General features: G+C 43.7%; 1 protein-coding gene across 2 annotated transcripts in view; it reads left to right on the forward strand.

Annotated features, from left to right (window-relative positions):
* LAS1L (LAS1 like ribosome biogenesis factor) overlaps nt 1-21,380 on the forward strand; it is a 49,182-nt gene that overhangs the window by 9,615 nt on the left and 18,187 nt on the right. For both annotated transcript variants that reach the window (XM_007060184.4, XM_037908106.2), the window contains exons 6-9: nt 877-923; nt 6,929-7,038; nt 19,471-19,556; nt 20,839-21,054. In XM_007060184.4, coding sequence (XP_007060246.2) covers nt 877-923; nt 6,929-7,038; nt 19,471-19,556; nt 20,839-21,054 — 459 coding nt within the window. The remainder of the gene's footprint in view (nt 1-876; nt 924-6,928; nt 7,039-19,470; nt 19,557-20,838; nt 21,055-21,380) is intronic.

Genomic DNA, 21,380 nt, shown 5'->3' on the forward strand with positions numbered 1-21,380 from the left:
TATGATTAAATTATTTAACATAGTTAAAACTAGAAAATACTCTGAAGAATTCCAAGAAGACCTAATCAAAGCCAGGTGATTGGGCAGCCTGATGGCAGATAAAACTTAGTGATAACAAATGCAGGGAAATTCACTTTGGAAGAACTGTTACATCTTCAGCCAGAACACTATCTTCATTTCTGGTCATCTTGTCTCATAGATACAGTAGAAGCAGAAGAAGTCCAGATGTAGACAAACACTTAAAACTGATGAAAAGAAATACAATTTGACTTACATAATTGGCCTGTGGAATTTGTTGCCACAATATATCCTCAATGTCAAGAGTTTAGTAGGAGTACAAAAAGGATTGTATGTTTATAACATCCACAGTTCCATTACATATGACTTAAAACAAAATTATAAGGGCTAGAAACCCTCATGCTTCAAAGCACAAGATAACTACTAATTGTCAGGTACAGGAAACATCTCTTCCTATGGTCAAGTTCTTTTGTAGTTGTCTATGACAGGGTTTCTTGCACCTTCCTCTGTAGCATCTGGAAGTGGTCACTGTTGGAGACAAAATAGTGGACTAGGTGGACCACTGGTCTGATCCAGTATGGCAATTCCTGTATTGAACTGAAGAGACTGAGAACTGCTAATCTAGTATAATCAAAGAATTGCCAGGTATGGATTTATATAATCTCTGCATTTCACTGTCTTAAGCCTCGAGTAAGCATTGAACAGTATGTAAATGGCTTGCCCAAGGGGGGTCAGTTTGGAGAGGATAGCTCACTAGTTCCTTAAAGATAGGAAGGTTCCATTTCTCTGTGTGAAATGGGAGTTATATTAGCTCCTCATTACCTGTTGTTTAAACCATGTAATTGTATTTATTTCTAGAGAAAGTCAGAGAGCTGCTGGTGTCCTACAAAAATCAGCAGTTTGGGGTAAGTGCAATTTGATTAACTCTTCGAGTGCTGCTTCTTTCCCTGCTGTGTAACTGCTTCTGTGCTTTTTATCACAAATCTTCTTATTCAGACTCAGAAAACTGACATGCCTTGCAAGGCCTGATTTGGAATATCTGTGTGCGAGATTGGCTAGTTCACATATAATTAAGGCTTAGTTTATGTCACTGAGATCATGAAGTCACGGAATCTGTGACTTCCAGAGACCTCCATGACATTCTCTGCTTCAGCCCCAGGGGCTGAGGCACTCTGGAGCTGGAAGCCAGCGGGCCCTGGCAGGGTTCCAGCGACAGGTGGCAGCAGTGACAGGGGGCCCCTACAAGGTTCCAGCAACAGATGACACACTCCTGAAGGGGCCGTCCTCGGGGTTCCAGTGACGGGCAACAGCCTCGCAGAGGGCGAAGGGAAGGGGGACACCTCAGGCGAGTGGCTGGGGGTGTCCCGTTTTCTCTTTAGGAAATATGGTCACCCTGCAACTCCCAGCCGCCATGGGCGGAGGGCCCCCCCCCTCCCCCGCAGCTTTCAGCTGCCCCAGGCAGAGGAGGAACCTCACAACTCCCAGCCACCACAATGGCGGGGGGAACCATAGAGCCACAGCAGCAAAAGTCACAGACAGGTCATGGCTTCCGTGAATTATGGTTTCTTGTCTGTGACTTTTACTAAAAATAACTATGACCAAATCTTAGCCTTACATGTAATTATAGGAATATCTTTTTTCCCCACCAGTAATTTTTAAATCATCCTGGGGGAAAAACCTGCATAGGAGTGTCATACCAGTACTTCTGATGATTCTGCCCATGCTGCTTTGCTGTCCTGCTAGTAGTAGAAGCAGACTGAAACTTAGGTGATTTTTGCCAGTTTCAGAAGTGCCATTTCTTATGGAAAGTGTGAAGGCTCTGTGTTGTCAGTGACATAGCAGTTCATCCAGTGGCCTGTAGATGGGGCTGTGAGCATTGCTGATGAAGAGAGCTCTCTGTTATGTAGCTTGGCTGTGCTCTTTTCTCTCCTGGTACTAAGTGTCTTGTGTGATTCATCAAAGCAAAGCAGGCACAGGTTCACTGCAGAGAGCAAGAAATGTGGGCTTCTTGTGGTTTGGGACATGATTAAACGTTACAGCATGGTTGTTTGTGTTTATATGTAATAGCCCCAAACCTGTCTCTGCAAATCCTGTGCCTTTTTATTCCTGCAGGAGGTTTAACAATATACTTTTAATTATTGGACTCAAGTCTTTAGAAGCTGATTGATATCAGTCATTTTAAAATAGTCTAAGATCTTCAGTCCAGCTTTTCCATCAGCCAGCCTGCTGTATTTGTGTCGGGGTTCAGTTGATAGGGATAGTGCTGGGCTTCAGGAGACCTGGATTCTACTCCTACAGAAATTCTACCACTGACTTGCTTTGTGATTTGCGACAAATAATTCAATTTCTCAGCTTCCTTCTCCTTAAAACAACAATAATGATATTTATGTCCTTAGAAAAGCATGTTGAGATACCCTGGTGACAGGTACCTTAGAAGACCTTCAGATAAGGACTGAAGCCAGTTGGAGTCTTTACATTGGCTTTATATGGGCTTTGGATCAAGTCTGTTGAGAACTCATCTCCATTTCCCTAAAGTAATATTTTCCAGTAACTCCTTCTCCTCCACCCCACAGACCATTAATTAAACCATAGGTAAGAACTACAACTGGCAACTTTACAATGTATTTGGAATAAACATCCAGATTTCTCTGTGAGGCATATGTGGAGATAATGACGCATCCCCATCCCAATTCCTAAAATCCTTGGGAAACAGTGTATTTGGTAATTGTGTATGTAAATAACATTTCTGTCTGAAAAATGTTACTGCTGTTACAAGTAATACTTACATTAACTGAAAGATTAGGAAATAATTTTTCTAGTTTTATTCTGTTTGTTTCACAGTACTATATAGAGGGAAACTGTGAAACACAGTCAGTGTCTTTCTCCTGGGTCATTACAATAGTGATAGGGGAGAGGAAAAAGTTACAAAATGAATAGGAAATTGTGATTATAAAAGTACATAAACTGGCAGTGGAAGGGAAGAAGCTGGTGCATGATCTGGAATTACTTTTTAACTCATTAGCTAGATTTCAAGTTGACAGGTGTGTATATATAATGTTTTATTGGCTGGACAGTTGTCTCCTGGCAATTCCTTAAATCTGGTGTGAGATTTCAGAGGCACAAAGGGCAATAAAGGCATCCAGTTCCCATTGAAAGATAATAGATATTGGGCACTTAATTCCCATTTGTGCATTTAAAAATCCTCCCTCCCCTCCCTTAGTTCTGTGTCAACTGCTAAAGAAAAGCAACATTATTTCATCAAAATGGCATGCATGAATGACCATGTGTAAATGCCCTGCTATTGATATCAACTAACCAAATAAACCCTTTAGCATGCTTGCTTCCGAAACCATACCCTCCAAACATGCTATCCTGTACACTAGCCTTTTTGTTGGACATCTCTTAAGTAAGGTGTTCTTTCCAGTCTGTGCTTATTAACTATAGGAAAGGCCTGGGAATGTAGCTGAGTGCTGGAAAATAAATCTTCAGTGGAATAAACAGTGTGAACATTTTCCTCTCATTTTTAATGTATTGACTATAGCATTTTGAGAATTATGCCCACCAAACACTGTAAGAGATCCATAGACAGGATCTCTGTAAAACTCCTATTTGAATGCTTTTTTTTCCCCCCTGTTCATTTTTTATCTATTTGATTGTTATGTTAAATATATGATCTGAATTATAAATTCATAGATATAGTTCTCAGCACATAGGTTGGTTTACTGCAAAACCATTGCTAAATATCTGCTGGGGAATATTTATGTATTTCTTACCAAAAAGGTTTGGGGAGGAGGGTCAGATGCAGGGAATAGTTTTCTGTATTGGCTCCATTCTGGAACAAATAAATCACAGTTCTTCAGTACTGGGATTCTCAAAACCCCTCTTATCCCCCATTCTTTCTCATTACAAATAAACTGTTAATCAAAACATGGCCCAATTTAACCAGACATTAAATATTATACATTGCAATGATGGGACAGGTAATAAATGGGCCTTACAAGTCATTTTTTGGAAAGTTCAGGCACTCCCACCCTTTTCTGGAGCAGAGCAGGAAGTGACTGTTCCAATAACTCAGGGGTCTTTTGTGTGGGTTTTTTTTAATAGTCTGCCCAAAGCTATTTATAGTGTCCTGGACAGCACCCGGCAATGCAGGGAGAGAGAGTAGGAAAGATGGAGAGAAGGTGACGTAGTTGCTCTGTGTAGGAGGGGAAAACTTCTGAATACTTTTTTTTTTTTTAAAGTTTTGTTTTTAAAACAATTGATACATCATGGATAAAATTCCCCAGCCCCTCTTTTATTGTCTCTCCTTCCTCTGCTCTCACTCTAGTGCCCAGATATCCTAGAATATTCAAGGGAAAAATCCTTTGCAATCAAAATCACATTTAGTGAGGCATGACTTCATCATTGCAAATCCAAGAAGCTCCAGATTACTGGAACTTGGCTAAGGAAGTTCCGGATGGAGTGAGTAGACTTTCATAGAAGCAATTAACATGTGGCTTATAGTTTTAGAATTAGCAACAAACTGTTTCACAGACTTGGTATATAGAGGATAGTAATAATTTGCACGTATATAATGACACATTGAATTAAGGAGTGTTGAAGGAATTTACAAACATTGAGACTTTACAGTACAATAAGCAAATTATCCGCATTTTAAAAGTGTGGGGGAAACTGCTCCAGAGAGGCTAAATGATATTAGTGACTGTGCAGTATGCTGTTGTACAACTTTATAAGGTAAAGTGTTCTTACACTCATATGTGATGTGTTTGGTAAGTGTTTTCATGGTGGAGGGAATACATATAATGAACAATAGAAGTAATTAATGGCAAGAAATAACTTTTCACACTGTTAAACTCTGTGGAAGCAATACACTGGTAACAGAAGAGTGAGATAATTATTATTATTTCTAGAAGATTTCCATCCAACAGTTCAGAGGTGGTGTGAACTAGCTTGATTAATTTATGAAGTAATCCTAATTGTATCTGAGATTGGTTCTGATTTTAAATATTGCATTGGATACAAATGGTTCTTACATCACTGAACTGGAGATATTCTTGAATTAGCTTCTGTTGATAAAATGTACAGTCTGATTTTGCATTTTAGAGACTGTAAAATGCCAATGGCTTGCTCTTTAAGGTCCATACCTGGGAACAGTGGATGTCTGTAGACCTAAAAAGATGTATGGATCTCTAGAATCAATGTTAAATTTTGGAAATTAACTAGTTTTACAAATGGCTTGTCTGAACTACAGTTCAATTATAGTACAGTTATACTGGTGTACAGGTACCTTTATACTGGTATAGCTATTACCATTCAGCAAGCTATCCTGGTATAAGACATCTTTATATCCGTATAATTTTATCCATACTAGGGAGGTTGTACAGCTTTAACTACACTGGTAAAGCTAAGATCACTGAATTGACTGTAACAGTAAAACATTAATGTGTAGATCAGACCTAGGTGAGTTTCTTTAGTAAATACTCTAACATAAGGACACATATTCCTGCACATGTTCATGTTTAACCGGCTTGGAGATATTTTAATGATTTGTGATATTCAGGTCACATCTCAGACTTGATTTTTGTTACCTAAAACATCTGTTGCACCTCATGACTGTGACTGTGCTAAGCAAATTAAACACACACAACTTCAGACAGGCATAAGAAATCACGGTTCTCTAGGTTCTTCCAGGGCCTAACTGGTATTCCTTCGGTCTCATCATCTGCACAACAATTTCTGTGCCTACCCCTGTATATGGGACTCCTTAACTCTCCGTATTCATCAGCCTCCTCAGAATTCTGCAGGAAGTCCTGTTGGTGATGAATACCATGTGCTGAAATGTCTTTTTTTAAAAAAATCACTGAGCACACGAAGGGTTGACCTACTTTTATCATGTACATATTGTTTGAGTCTGATTTACACTGTCAGCTTGGCGGTGCATGGTCATGTCTCTTTTCCATACAGGATGAACCCCACCATGTCAGTGCTCAGTAAATTAATGCCATCTACCACCTGACACAGATACTTAAAATCAGAAGGTATATTAAGCCACCCCTCCCCACAAGACTCCGGTGTACCACAGAAGGGAGTGAAATATAGTGCAGAGGGCCCTGTGCTGAAAAGTCTCTGCACCTTCTCCCATGCACAAAAACTGCGAGAGCATGTCACCAAAACATTGGGAAATTTACACTTTCAGTGATGTCACATCCCCTGCAGCCTCCACTGGCATTATGCCTGTGGTTTCCCAGCTGTAAACGGAAGGTGCCCTATACTGGTACTTTTCAGGGTAGTGATGGAAATGCCACTTGCTCTGGGTGCGAATGTCCCTATTAGCAGAGTGTATAACTTGCACCCCTTTGTGCTAAAGGGTGTGTGTGTGAAGCTGAAAGCGAGTCTGATTTCTAGAGTGGCAGCATATGTCTCTAGCGTTAGTCTTTCCTATTCTTGGTATAGCCTGACACCTTGCTTGCTGTTTTCCAACTGCTACTGCATCCTGAATGTTGCATAGGTCACTAAGCTGATTTGACACTTGCGTCTCTGCCATGTGCTTAACATTAATGGCAAAATCCTGACTCGAGTAGGCATTATCTATTTTACAGGTGTGCACTTGGGAACAGAGATGGACTTGCTGGAGAGCAGAGGATAGAACCGGGGAGTCCTAATACCTAGTTTTCTGCCTCTGAATCCTTGATCATGCTCCCCTTTCAGTTTAGGCCTGTCCTTAGTCAGAACACTTCTGTATTAGTGTTTTATAATGCGGTTGAGAGGGAAGCTCTGAGAGCCACTCTCAGGGTTATGAATGAAATGCCTGGATTATGCATCTGCTCTTTATAGTAGTGCCTCCTGCTCTCAGTGACTCCCATGTAACAAAATATATTTATTTACTGATACTGTTTTCTCTCTTATGCAGGTTCTTCAGGAACTTCAGTCCTTACGAAAGGCCCGCAAGGCATGGTGTAATTCTTCCTCCGAGGTGGAGTGGATTTTGGCTCAGATTAAAGACTTGTTGCAAGAGAGCAGGTACAGTTTATCTGGAGAGCAGCCGCATACTCCAGGCAGGAACCATAACTCTGTACAGCTGTAGGGCTGTCACCTTGCACCATTTTACTGGGTACTTTGTTAGTCACCGACAAAGTCATAGGTTGCTGATGATAACTCACCTATGGTCTTAGTTCTTGATTTCTGCTAAAGAATGTTTCCCCTGCCAGGGGCCTGTGTGTGCAGCTGGCCCTTGGATATGTGACCACTCTTTCTGCTTCCTTTTTCTTCGTTGCTCTAACCTCAGCAGCCATTTGCTTGTGGGTGGGTGGGGATAATTGACAACTCAGTCAAGGTCACTTTGACCGATAGGGTGGTTTTGTGTATTTAATCCTTTGGCAATATGCTCTACCCGAGAAGTAGAATAAACCCAGTTCTGTAAAGCACTGATGTGTAGTGCTTCATACAGGCAGCTGGCAAAATGGCAGCAGAGATGAAGAAATTGAAAGAAAATAGGCAGTAGTTCCTTGTGAATGTTCTACTTCCATCTGAGAATTCAGTTTCACAACAGCCTTATGAGGTGGACATGGTCTAACTTTCACAAGACCTCTGTGGGGCAATATTAGCTCTGTTCACATCATTAAATATTTGTGTAACAGTAGATCCGGGAGGACTCGATTGGGATGGAGCCTCATTAGGCATTGTACAAAGTCGTATGAAGCCCCAGTCCCTGCCCCAAGAATCTTGCAGTCTGAGACAGGTGACACATGCAGGGCTGGAAGAGAGATATCAAATATATAATATAGGTTAGAAATGCAGCTGCAAAGTTTTTGATAATTAGAAATATAAAGAATGTCAGATGCTCCCATTTGCACTTTAACCTGGACATCATAAATTGGTTGATTTTCTTTTAGGTATCAGTTGCAGGGGGATCCTAAAGAGGGAATTGAAAGATCATTGGATGGTAGTTTTGCCCTTCAGTTCAGATATAGGGGATATCAAGGAAGAAAGCATTAAGATGTCAGTGTAAGAAGCTGACAAACGGGTACTTGAGGTTGGCATCATTGGTGGGGCAAGGGGAAACACACTAGGGGACAGAGAATGAAAGGTTTTGATGATGAAACAAGATGCTTGAATCTAATGTGAAATGGGATCGACTGGAGAGATTCAGGTAGGTGCTGATGCAGGAAAAGAAAGTGAACTTAGTACATTTCTAATTATGGCAAAACTGAAGCAGACAAGCTTTGCAACTAGATCTGATCACATATTGCAGTGATTTCCTAATGCTACCTTGTCGATGCTCTTGTCTGTTTGAACACATCTGTCCAAGATTTTGGGCAAAGCCTTTGGGAATCAGATATATAGGAGAGAGTGATCATTGCTCCGACTGAAGGGAGTGTCATTTCTCTGGAGAATCCTACATTGTATAGCTTCTCTTCACGTTAGGACTATTACATAGCCTGGTATGTTTGTTCCATTAAGAGCAAGATGGTACCGTAAACCATCTTGCAGTATTCCTTCATGATTGTTTCTGTGAAAACCTTGCCCCCACAAACCCTGAAATCATAAGTTAGCAGCTTGTCTGAAGCACTGCTCTGGGTTTGGTGTGTCATCAGATGTGTCCTCTCTCAGCTTTTGCTCTGTTCTCCACTGTTCTCACTATGCTGTATGAGTGTGTACTGGGTACATTCAGTACTTGAAGTGCATTTCCAAATGCACCCAGAATGTTGTCTGGTCCTTAATTAGTTAGGCTTCTCCAAAAATATTTCACTTGACAGCTTGGAGCTGTTTGTGCCTCTGAATGGCCTTTTAGAAGCTGCTGCTCTACTTATACTACCTGTGACAAAGTTCCTGCTCTACCTTGGTGGGTCTTGCGCTTACTGGCGGATTTGCTCGCCTTGGAGCTTCATGGCAGCCCTCAGCTTGGCCGTTTTTCTGAACCCACAGTCCAGGTCAACTCCTCCTGTGTCTGACCAGGAGTTGGGAGGATTTGGGGGGAACCCGGGCCCGCCCTCTACTCCGGGTTCCAGCCCAGGGGCCTGTGGAATGCAGCTGTCTAGAGTGCCTCCTGGAACAGCTGTGCGACAGCTACAACTCCCTGGGCTACTTCCCCATGGCCTCCTCCCAACAACTTCTTTATCCTCACCATAGGACCTTCCTTCTGGTGTCTGATAATGTTTGTACTCCTCAGTCCTCCAACAGTCCGCGTTCTCACTCTCAGCTCCTAGTGTCTCTTGCTCCCAGCTCCTCACACGCACACGACAAACTGAAGTGAGCTCCTTTTTAAAACCCAGGTGCCGTGATTAGCCTGCCTTAATTGATCGGCTGCAGGTGTTCTAATCAGCCTGTCTGTCTTAATTGTCTCCAGAAGGTTCCTGATTGATCTGGAACCTTCCCTGTTACCTTACCCAGGGAAAAGGGACCTATTTAGCCTGGGGCTAATATATCTGCCTTCTATTACTCTCCTGTAGCCATCCGGTCCAACCCTGTCACACACCAAATATCATTATATGCTACGGGAGAGGTGAATTGGTGTCAGCCCAATTAAAAATGTTCGGAGGTATGAAATGCTAAGGAATCGGTGGCCTTAGGGTTGCAGACTTAAGCACTCTCAGAGCTCTGCAGCGCTGGCTTTCCACCATTGGCATAGCAGCGCTGCACTAATGTTTTCCCTAAATTATTTATGTTGCAAACTCCCTTTTTTTAAGCATATTGTGTGTATCATGCTGTGAATATTTAATGTGGGTGCTTGGAAGAATTCTCTTCAGGTTTCTGGCTGAATTCAGTATCTGAGCAGTGCTTTCTCTTTGCTAGCACCTGGGCAAAATAAACGGAGTGAGTGGGATGGGATTTTATGAGGTAGCCCTTTTAATTAAAGTATCTGCTGTACACAGGTCTGGGTACCAGGCTGGAGTTCTGTAGAGCAAGAAAGCATGAAAGAGAATCCTCTTGGAGTTAACTTACATTCAAGTGAAAGTTTTTGTGTTGCTCTTAGTTACTGTGGCTGATGGGTGTCACTACAGCCACTCCTCATACTGTAGCTGAGGGTATACAGTAAGCAGCTCGCAGTGATTCTCAACCAGGGGTACTCAGAGGTCTTCCGGGGGTACATCAGCTCATCTAGATATTTGCCTAGTTTTACAATAAAAAGCACTAGCGACGTCAATGCAAACTAAAATTTCATATAGACAATGGCTTGTTTCTACTGCTGTATATACTATACAGTGAAATGTAAGTACAATGGTTATATTCCAGTTGATTTATTTTAGAATTATCTGGTAAAAATAGGAAAGTAAGCAATTTTTCAGCAGTAGTGTGCAGTTACATTTTTGTATTTTTATGTCTGATTTTGTAAATAAGTAGTTTAAGTGAGGTGAAACTGGGAGGTACACAAGACAAATCAGACTATTGAAAAGGGTACAGTAGTCTGGAAAGGTTGAGAGCCACTGCTTTAGAGAACAGGCAGAGTGTGAATGAGGCTTGAAGTTGGAATGATATCTCTGCTACTTCACAAGATACATCTGTAGAAACTGCCACAAAATTAAAAAGTAGATTTTTTTTTTTTTTTTTTTGTCAGCTCTTGCTGTTAATTTATTTAATTGTTTTAACTTTTGATAGTCAGTGTCCTTGGTTTGTGGAGAAGTGGATGGCTCAAAAGACCAGGAAAGGGATATAAAACCTTTCTGCTCCAGGTCATTGGTACCAGTTGTTGTAGGAAGAGAGCCCAAGACATGAGAGTTTGTGCAGGATTAGATAATGGTGAGAGGAAACCTTGTGGCCAGATGGTTAGCTATAAAAGCTGTCTAGCCTAGCTTTCACTTCCACCTTTCACTGTTCAAATTTCACCTCTGGGAGCCTCCCTTGGAGTTTCAGGGCAGTGACTTGGCGCAGTGACTAGATGACAGAGAATGGGGCTTGAACATAGCGTATGACCTAAAGGAGTTTTTATAAAGTGGGGGAAGGATCTGCCATGCCGCCACACTCCACTCCCTTAAAAATAAGTACTTGAATAATGTGTCCCTCTAGCTTTATTAATAAAATGTAATCGGATGCCATTACTTAGCTGTTTTTGTTGTTGCATTATGTAATGATTGCTAGGGCTTTTTCTCTGGAAAAACAAAGACTCCAAACTGTGAAAGCAGGAAGAAAGAAGGGGGAAGTGAGCGTCTGTTAATGTAATAAGATTTATACCTTGTGACTTGTGTTCCAGTTCTTTACTAAGTACTTTCATGGGGTAATCCGATCGCTGGGGTCACATGGGATACCATGAATCTGGCTGCACTGCACTGCACTGCACTGGGCTGTTACTGTTATGTAAGGAAATTCTTGCTCATGGCAGTCACCTCTGGAGGATGGGATTGCAAAATACCAATTCTCCACTTGTAAAACCAACAGAGAGCTGGAGCGTGCAGTGGTGATGGTGCTAGAGATAGGTTTCGCAATTGCAATAAACTGCCTTAGACTTGTTTTCATTTTCTGATATTTTCCTCCAAGCCTCCAAGAAAATTTATTTCCTGTAACTGCTTGTTTCACAATTTTGGACTTCAGTCCAACCTCCTTTTTGTTCGTGCTTAGGCACAGGTAACTTCTCTGGCCCAAGGACAGGACAACCTCTGGATGGACTTTCTAGCAAACATTTTTGTGTGCGGGGAGGGGGGAGAGAGGGAAGGGGCATCCCTTGCCCCTACCCCTGCCATCACATACAACTTTTTTCCCAGTTCCGCATAGTCATGTTGCCTTTCAGCTGACACAGTATTAATTCTGTGCCCCATATCTGCCCTAGATACATAGAGAGAGGCACCAGTGGGTGACCCAGCATCTGCTTGCCACATTCCTACATTGGGACCTATGCAACTGCACACTCTAGGATCAGCATTGACATGCAGCATGTCAGCTGCTGGAGTGGAGCCTTTTGCCTAGGGGCCTGGGAGGACTCCAGGCATTATATCTTCGTTCTCTGTCTGGGAGAGAGGTGGTGGGTTCCTCTTTCCCCATAGAGGAAGGGAGCACTGCCCAAGCAGGGGAGAATGTGAGTGTGTCTGCCACTAGAACCTCTTCCCATGGAGTGCAAGATGAGCAGGGCTATTTCTTTATCCTCCTTGCTCCACACTGGAGGCCTGAATAAGGAAGAATTGAGTCAGATGAATTGACTTTCTTCTTCCCTCCAGGGGAAGGAGGAGTTGAGTTGGCAGAGAGAAAAGTCTTGGTGTGCGTGTTGCTGCACATTTGCTTTGGTCTTGGCAGACAGGAAGCAGAGAAGACAAAGCGTAGAGCAAAGCTCCCTTCCTGAACCAGCCCAGACTATCAGCTGGAGAATGGCAGGTTCCCTAGCATGCTGGGCCCTGAGACCTGATCTTGTCATACACAGGGCCCTGTGTAAATCATAATTGTAATTTTATTTTGTTCTTAAAAATCACCACAGTGTAAATGGCAAAGTATTGAATTACACAGAGTTTGCATGGAATGAATTTTACAAGTAACTTTAGTCAATTTCAAGATTTGATTTGATTTGATTTTTTTTTTAAGTCAGCATTTGGTGGCACTTTCATGCATCCTTCGCACTCTGTGAAACTGTGTTTTACACAGGGCCCTCCTACTCTTGCACCATGTGGCAGGTTTGGGGGGTTTCGTTACATTTTTGCAATGCTTTTTGTTATTTAAGCTACCTGAAATAACAGGGATGTGCTGGTAACGTTTCCTCGTAATTCTGCTCCCCACTCAATGGTTAGTGACAGGGTCAATGGGAATTACAGGCCCTGCAGCTGTACTAGGCTTGGTTAGTCCTCCCAGCATGGTGCTTGTAACTATATTTCAGTGTCAGCTCTCACAGCTTTAGAGCACCAGCCCTACCCCTTGTCAGTCCTTCACTGCTCAATTCTGTGCGGGCCCCAGAGCAGTTGCAGTGGTGCTTAACTGGTCTTGTCTGTGCCTGGTACTCTGCTCCCACAGAGGATACATGCAGGGCACAAAGCAGCTTACTGAAAATAAAACAATGTAGGATGTGGATTTTTTTATCTTGCAATAAAAATTTGGGGGTGGACAGTGGATGTGTATTTTCTGAAAAACACTTCACCCAGTGGAGGGTGGTCAGTAAGCAAGCGTGCACACACGCTAAATTCCCTGGGATAGAAGACTGTGTTCGTTTAGTTAGGGCTAGGGCTGCAACTGTAGGGAGGCAGCTGCCTCTTCTAAAGTCCTGAAAAAGGGATGCTAGGTGAAAGCATGCCTAGTTGGCAGGTCTCACGCTTGCACCAAAAGCCACTGGTGTCTCTCTCCTCCCTGTGCGCGCATGTCCGCCGTCCTGAGAGTCCCTAAACAAACTCCTGCTTCCCATCTTGGAGTCCACTGTAGGGAAGATGACGAGCAGTTGACTGAGATCTGGGCTATTTCATACAGCCGTGTCCTTTGGGACCCTGTTCTGGTCCACTCCCATGCCTGAAACCTACAGGGCAAGGCTCAAGAAAAGGAAGCTACTAGTCCAGCAACAACACAATCCTACAGAAACATGAAATGGGCTTCTTACTTCTGTCAGCACGTGCCCACCAAAAGTGCTTGATGCCCATCATAATGAACTCCTGGCCTCTAGGCAGTGGATGCTGGGACAGTTTTATTTCCTGCCCTGGTATCTGCAGATGGTTGTGTGAGAATTTAGGCCTTTGTTGCTTACACTGTGTGGGCAAAATAGAACGGTTGGAAACAATCGCTGGAATAAACCATTGAACAAACCGAAGGGAGCATAATGCAGCTTGGATGTAAAGATGGATATTGTGTTAATTTATGTATGCACAGCTATGAGGCACAATTAGAGACGTGCTGTAAAAGTAATCTACTGAGCACTTATCTGAAAAATCAGACCCCTTCAATGTGTGTCGAGCTGAGCATCTACAAACTGAGGCATCAAAAAGACGTTAGTTATAATTGAAAATCGTGGTGCATGTATGCATGTCGGCCTGTAAAATATAGAAGCATACTTCTTTTCATCCATCTGCCCTGTGGAACTGATTGATGAAATGGGACAGGTTCCACTCTGCACAGATACAGCCACGTTCTCAGAAATGCTGTGTGCAAATGGATTGCTCTTGCCTGCACTAAGCAGGTGAGCTTGCTGGGGAAATGGTGAACCACTGGAGGGACAAACTCTACTGGAATTTCTTTGCTGTGACTCGTAGCAAACATATTCAAGAACTACCCCTCTTTCAGATAGGGAAACTGAGGTACAGAGAAGTGAAGTTGCTTGATGGAGGCCATGTGATAAGTCAGAGGGGCAGAGCCCAGATTTGGACTCGGGATCATCTGGCTTTCAGTCCCATGCTTGGGCCATTAGACCACACTTCCTCTCATTCTATTTTTATTACTAAGTCCAGAGCTACAAACTTGTAAAGAACTGTATGGGCTGTTATATTTATAGTTAAGGGGAGGCTGTACCTATTTCCAGCAGCTGAAAATGATGCTCTGACTGGAGTGACATTTCTCTTCCTCCCACAGGTTTTCTTTGAGAGTCAAGCGTGATTAAAAGCATCTCCCATAAAAGAATCCTACCTGTGTCTTTTGCCTTTTTTTATTAGCAGTAGTACATTACTATATTAAAAATGAAAATAAGACCCTGTCACATTCTTGTTTCCATTGATCTTTATATAGCAACACCAATGCTATAGCATAGCATAGGTTCCTACTGGGTAATGCCAATGGATCTCACCTCTTCTGAATGCAAACCTCCCTCCCTTAATTGGAATTGTCTGTAAACTGCAAGTGAATGGCCAATAAGCCACCGAAGCATTACAAATTAAAAATAGAACCTCTGCTCCCTACAGCTTGTGGCTCCCAGTTTGAAGTTCTGCCATGAATCTGCCAATTGCCTTTTGACACCAAAGAGAGAGCAAAGAATGGTATTTGGATGCAAAAGCAGCAGAGAGAACAAGAGGAGTGCTTTATGATGCATACCATTGGTCTGATAAGTACCCTCTTGCTTAACCGTACAGAGGCCCCAAGGAGCCAACTGGAACTGCTCTGTGTTGTGCATGTTTCTGGCAGTGCTAGAAATACTCTGTCAGTCCAGGGAATTCTAACTAGTACCACAGGTACTATAGAGATAACACCTCCAGGAAGCCTGCAAAGAGAGTCTAGTTAAAGGACTTAAACTTAAAGGACTTAAAGGACTACCATAGCCCTCTTTCTTGGGAAGATGGGGCATAACAACAGTTTCCTGTGAATTTTTGCCGATATTTTACTTTTTAAAAATGGGAAAATTTTTGCTTTCATTTTCATAGTTAACCCTTAGAAAATGTGCTAATTTCCCGGTGGCTAGAAGGTGCGAACTGGCGATCGGTGTATTCTGCTCCAAGGATACTCTTGTGTTTGGTATTGGAAGAATCTACTGTGTCACCCCTCTTATTCAGTGCATATATGAAGAGAATTAGTGAGGAGGCATAGGCTGAAGCATTTGCAGTATGCTGGTGATGCCCAGGTTAAAATTGCTGTCTCATCTGATCTGAAGAGTGCAGCCAAATGCATTTCCTGGCGTCTGGGTACTGTTGGACCATGGATGAGAGCAAAGTGGCTGTAGCTCAATCACTGGGGGAAGGAAGGAGAGTAGTTGGGTCAGGTTCTCTCAGCCCTTTTGGGGATGTACAATCAATGTTTGTGACCAAAGTCCACGACTTGGGGTCTGGTTTCACTCCCAGCTGTTTCCAGATGATCAAATAGTGGCATTGGGTGAGGTTGCTGTGTTCTCTCCTGGATATGGAACTTGTGCTATGATTAAGGCTAAGATTTTGTCATGGTTATTTTTAGTAAAAGTCATGGTCAGGTCACGGACAGTAAACAAAAATTCACGGACGCCGTGACCTGTCTGTGACTTTTGCTGCTGTGGTTCCAGGGTTTCCCCCACTACTGTGGTGTCTGGGAGCTGTGGGGTTTCCCCTCCGCCCAGGGCAGCTGGGAGCTGCAGGGTGACCATATTTCCCACAGAGAAAACGGGACACCCCAGCCGCTTACCTGAGGCGCTCCCTTTCCCCCGCGTGAGGCTGTCACTGGAACCCTGAGGAGGGCCCCTCAGGAGTCTGTCACCTGTTGCTGGAACTTTGCAGGGGGCTTCCTGTCACTTGTCACAGCTGTCGCTGGAACCCTGCCAGGGTCCCACTGGCTGTCAGCTCCAGAGTCCTGCAACACCTGGGGCTGAAGCAGAGAATGTCACAGAGGTCTCTGGAAGTCACAGATTCCATGACTTCTGTGACCACAGTGACATAAATGTAGCCTTAACTATGATCGGTGTCTTCTCATCTCTAGACTGAATATTGCAATGCAACATATTTGGGACTGGATCTTAAATGTAATGGAAAGCTGTAGCTAGTGCAGAATGTTGGTAGGCTGCTTGATGAGTACAGTTTCTTGCCTTCAGCACACTAGGCTTGTGCTCCAGGGTCTACTGAGACTGGGTATTGACAAATGGGTGGAATTTAAAATGGTGTGTTTAACCAATGAAGCCCTAAGTGGCCTCAGACCTTCCTACCTGAGAGGTTGCCTTCTTCCTATGACACGCTGCCCAGTTAGGATGAACAGGGGTGCTTGAGGTTGGTTTGCCTCTGTATGAGAGAGCTACTGGTAGTGTATGCTCTGTGAGGGTCCCTTTCTTGACCTGTTCTCCCACCCCATCTGAAGTGGCTGGCACGGCCTGGGCATACGGCAGTGCAGTCTGGGCATTGGCAGGGAATTGAGGCAGTTGGAATGGAGATGCGTGGTGGGGAACTAAATCCTGCTGACTGGTGATTAGATGAGATGTGGCAGGGTGTGGGTAACGGAGAAACGCCACTGCTTTGGATGACTGTTGTAACTCCATTTAGTATTGGTTTTATATGTATGTCAAAAGCACCTAGAATTTGGATGGGAGTTCTTTGATGGCAGGTTTCTTTTAGACTTTCCACTCCCCTTCCCCTACCCTGCCCCCCTTAGCATTTATCTGGCCATTGTGCCAGGGACGGAGGCAGCTGTCTGGCCACCAGCTGCAAGTGATGTTGGGACTAATGGAGAGGATCCAAGCCTGCCCCCATAGCATGACCCTCTTCCTACCTGATGTTTGTTCCTTGCCATTCCCTCAGACTGAGAACCCTCAGGGAGGGGAAAAGGGTTACACTGGAATGTAGGGAAGGCCTGGCATGGAGGTGATGGCACTGATCAGCTGAAAGATGGTACTGTATTGTCAGAAGTGGTAAGGTGGGCAACGAGCAATAAGATATCGGTATGCAGTAGTGGGAGTGGTCTCATGTTTGTAGGAAAACAGAGAAACTGCTGGGAAGGCAGGAAGGAAATGAGTCTAAAAATGACAAATTTACTAGTTCACTGGTTTTGGCAATCCAGGTGGCAGAGTCCAGGGCTAACGGGGTCCAGTAACCTCTTCTAGTGCTCCATACAACCTAAGAAGACACGTCATTTAGCATTCCTACATGACTCTGGGTACTGTTCATTGCTATGGTTCTTTCCATATAGACCACATGTGTGCAGTGGTGGAAAGGCAGGAAGATGCCTCTAGAGATTAAAAGCAGAATTAGTTTCCAGTGCTAATGACCTGAGTCAGCTGTGCTTGTCATCCCTGTTTGCGTAATCACAAGGTTGAGCCTGCATCTCCATGGATGTGACCTTAAATAGTCAGTGAGGAACAGTCATTGTATCTAGGAATACAGTAATTATCCTAGAAAAGATTCCAGAAAAGAGAGGGATCTAAATTAGAACCTATTTTGTAAGGCAAGTCACAGTCTACAGATGGCCTTTCTAGTAGCTGGGGTCTCCCTGAATCACTTAGTTGCTGCAATTTGGTGTAGTGTTTGTGTATGTTTTACCGGCACCCAGAGGCCTTTGAATTGGGCTCATGTCTATAGAATCTTAGATCAGGTCTATTTAACTTGTCTTGATGTTCAGATTTGGGTTTGGGGATCTCCCCTTCCCCCCCAGACAATAAAAGCCACAGACATCCTGTAACAAAGTATGTCTTGTTTAACTCCGGTTCTACCTCTGTAAACCCAAATAGAAGCAGAGATGCCATTTTCTCTCACTTGAGCATTTGGCATTTGAAAATTGCTGGTTTGATATTTGTGCTGTTATTTTTAATGCTGTCCTTTGTGTATTGCCAAACACTGGACAGAGCAGAAGCCCTTATTCAAATAATGAGTGGCTGTAGGAATTTATACCTGAACCTACTGCTGCTTCTCACTGCCAACCTCCAGCTCAACCTATCTGAACCAGAGAGTTTAAATGACTTTCCTCTGTCTCCCACTTCAGTTGCACCAAGCCCTTGTACTAGCAATTGCATGCCATCTTGGGCTGTGAGCTCCAAATCTCCCATGCTAACCATGGCTGATGTTTGGATGGGAGACATCAAAGTACATCCCAGGTATTGCAGAAAATGGCAGTAGGGAGTGCCCGTCTTCTGACATTTGAACTAGTATCTTTAACATGGTGATAGGGGGATGCTTTTCTGCCAGAGGTTCAGAGATGCCATCTTTCAGATGGGACTTAACAAGGCTGACTGCTTGTGGTCCTTATAGATCCTGGTTGTTAGACCTCTACCACGCATTATCGAAAAGAATCATTTCAGCGAAAAACATAGTGCTGAATCCCCTGCACTGCTTTTGAAATCTCAGTGCCTAGGGATTCCCCCCCCACCAGAGTACAAGTGTTAACTGTAGTGTCCTGGTCACATTCTGGTTTGGAGGATTGTGTTTCCCCTCCCGTTTCAGTGGGTATCTTAACTCCCAGACTTGAGCTCGTATAGTGTTTTGGGGCCTATTAATAGGCTTGGCAGAACTACGTTTTTATTTTAATCAATTTTTAATTGAAGTTTCTACTGGGTGTCATCGGCCTGGCTAACCCCCCAACCATGGGAGAGACCACCCTGCTACTGAATGTCTCCTGCTGGAGTACTCCTCACAGTCCTGGCTGGGGATCTCTGCTCTGTCCCTCCAGGACTGCAGCCGCCTCCTCGCACCTTGTGCCCGCAGGGATTGTGTGTCAGCAGCCCTGCAGCCATGCAGGGAGCCCTCTGCAGTTCCACTGTCATGGGAATTGAGTGAGCGGGTCCTGGTGGAACAGAGCAGAGACCCCCGCCCCAGCACTCCCAACTGGTATGTGAGAGAGCAGGTTTGTGATGGCAGGGCTGCAGAGGGCTCCCTGCGCAGCCACAGGGCTGGTGACACCAATCCCTGCAGGTGCAAGGGGGAGGTAGGCTGCATTTGTGCCGCTTGTTTATCGATTGGGGTTTTTTTTTCTGTTGATTTGAGGGTGTCAGCTGAAGTCGACATTTAATGACCTTAGTTGATTAAAGTCAAATCCTGCCTATTAAGGAGCCATGTCCCACCACATTTCAGCAGCAGATGAAATGAATCCCGTGTATGTAGCATGTGAAGTGTTTTGGGGGTCAGGACAAGAGATGCTTTGGAAATGTGAGGTATGGGTGGGACTAATGGGGATTTCTCTTTGTTATAGGGAGGTGGTGGCTGAAGCTCTTCTGGATGATGGCTCTCTCATCCCAACTGTGGAACAACTGAAGACTTTAAATATCAAGTGTGAAGGTTAGTGTCTCAGACTTTATGTGAAATCCCTTAAATCAGGGATCGGCAGCCTTTGGCATGCGGCCCGCCAGGGTAAGCACATCCCTCGGCCTGCGCCACTTCCTGCAGCCCCCATTGACCTGGAACGGCGAACCACAGCCAGTGGGAGCCGCGATCAGCTGAACCTGCAGACACGGCTGGTAAACAAACCGGCATGGCCCACAAGGGGACTTACCCTGGCGGGCCGCATGCAGAAGGAAGCCAATCCCTGCCTTAAATTAACACACCCCAGGGTAAGGCAGTGAGTTAGGCTTAATATGTTTTCTCATTATGATGAAAAATTAAGTTTGCATTAGTGTAATTTGTATTGAAACATGCTGTGTGCTTACACCAGGCCTACTCTCGTGTCCCTTTTGTCTACGACAAGTTTTGGTAAATCCTACCCCATCTTTCTGGAGCCCCTTTTATTTTCATGTCTACCTTCTCATGTACCCACTCCTACATGCATGAAGGCAGACCTTCCATGTCAATGCTGCAGTTAAGTGGTTGCAAGCGGAGGCTTCCTTCTAAGTCTGATTGTGACTCTCTTGCTGTATTCACTATAGCTACGGGTTTCATGGAGACCACAGGAATTTCCATTTGGAACTGGTCAAAAATAATTCTTACCCTTGTATGACTGCCTCTAGCTGTGACTTGCTTCCGTGTTGCTGCTCACAGGTTGAGAGAGACTGAACTGAGAGACGTGAACATTGGCCCCTTTAAAATGCTGTCTAAAGAGTGTTGGGCACCCAAACCCTATTGTCATTGGAAATCAGGTGACTAACTCCCTTGGAACTAATTGAAAATCCCCACCTCAGAGGTTCCCAGGGGGTTATCTGGATGTTGCTGTAATTATATTACAGTAGTAGAGCTCTTCGGAGCTGCTCAATACTATGTTGCTTTACCCTATACTAACCCTTTTTATAGTACCTTTTTAGATAGATTAGCTCTCAGTTCTGTGGGCGTTGAGCTTATGATGGCAAAGCATTAGCAAAACAGAGAGGTTTTCCTGTGGCTTACAGCATGATTAGATCAGGCTTCATATTTTCTGCTTTCATTGAAAGATTGTATTAATTACCTAATTATCCATTCATTGTTTTTTCCTGTCTTTGCTGATTATGACTGCTTCAGAGTGGGATGCCAGGAGTAATATAGGGCCACTTAATACAGTATATGCTACTCACTTTGGAGCTATCACTAAACCAGATGTTATGTTTAAAATACTTTACCAATTAAGTGTAGTGTTTTTGTTTTTTTCCCATAGAAAATAAAGAGTTGCTGGATTTCAAAATCCCTCAGACATTTTACTACTTCTGGCAGCCTCTGCTAAAGGGCCTCCAGTCCCGAGACTTTACACAGACCCTGCTAGAGAAAATGTTTGCTGACCTGAAGCAATGTTCTGAATCTTCAGAACTCAGGCCTCAGTACCTGATCAACTGGATTGCTGAGATTCTGACTGCCAACGCCAAAGCGAAAGCCAGTGAGTGAGTCTGAAATTCTTTAGGTTCTATATGAAGATGGCTTTAAAATCCTCTCCTGTTCCAGTGCAAGGAAGGGGGAAGATGGTACTACTTTCAAGTCAGAAATTCAGGATCCTAATTATACTGGTCATATTAATTTCCTGTGGCTTTCAAGATCTCAGTTTTCATGATTTTTAACTTGCACTTTCTGGGATTTTTCTGGAAAAATCATTTCCAAAACTTCATTATGGGTTTTATCAAGATTTGAAAGGTGGTAATTTTTCCTGTAAGGGACCAATGCCCCAGCATGGTGTTGAGAGCACTGCACTGCTAAAGTGCTGTTTTA

This window comes from Chelonia mydas, chromosome 9 (genome assembly GCF_015237465.2).
Source record: "Chelonia mydas isolate rCheMyd1 chromosome 9, rCheMyd1.pri.v2, whole genome shotgun sequence".
NCBI lineage: Eukaryota > Metazoa > Chordata > Testudines > Cheloniidae > Chelonia > Chelonia mydas.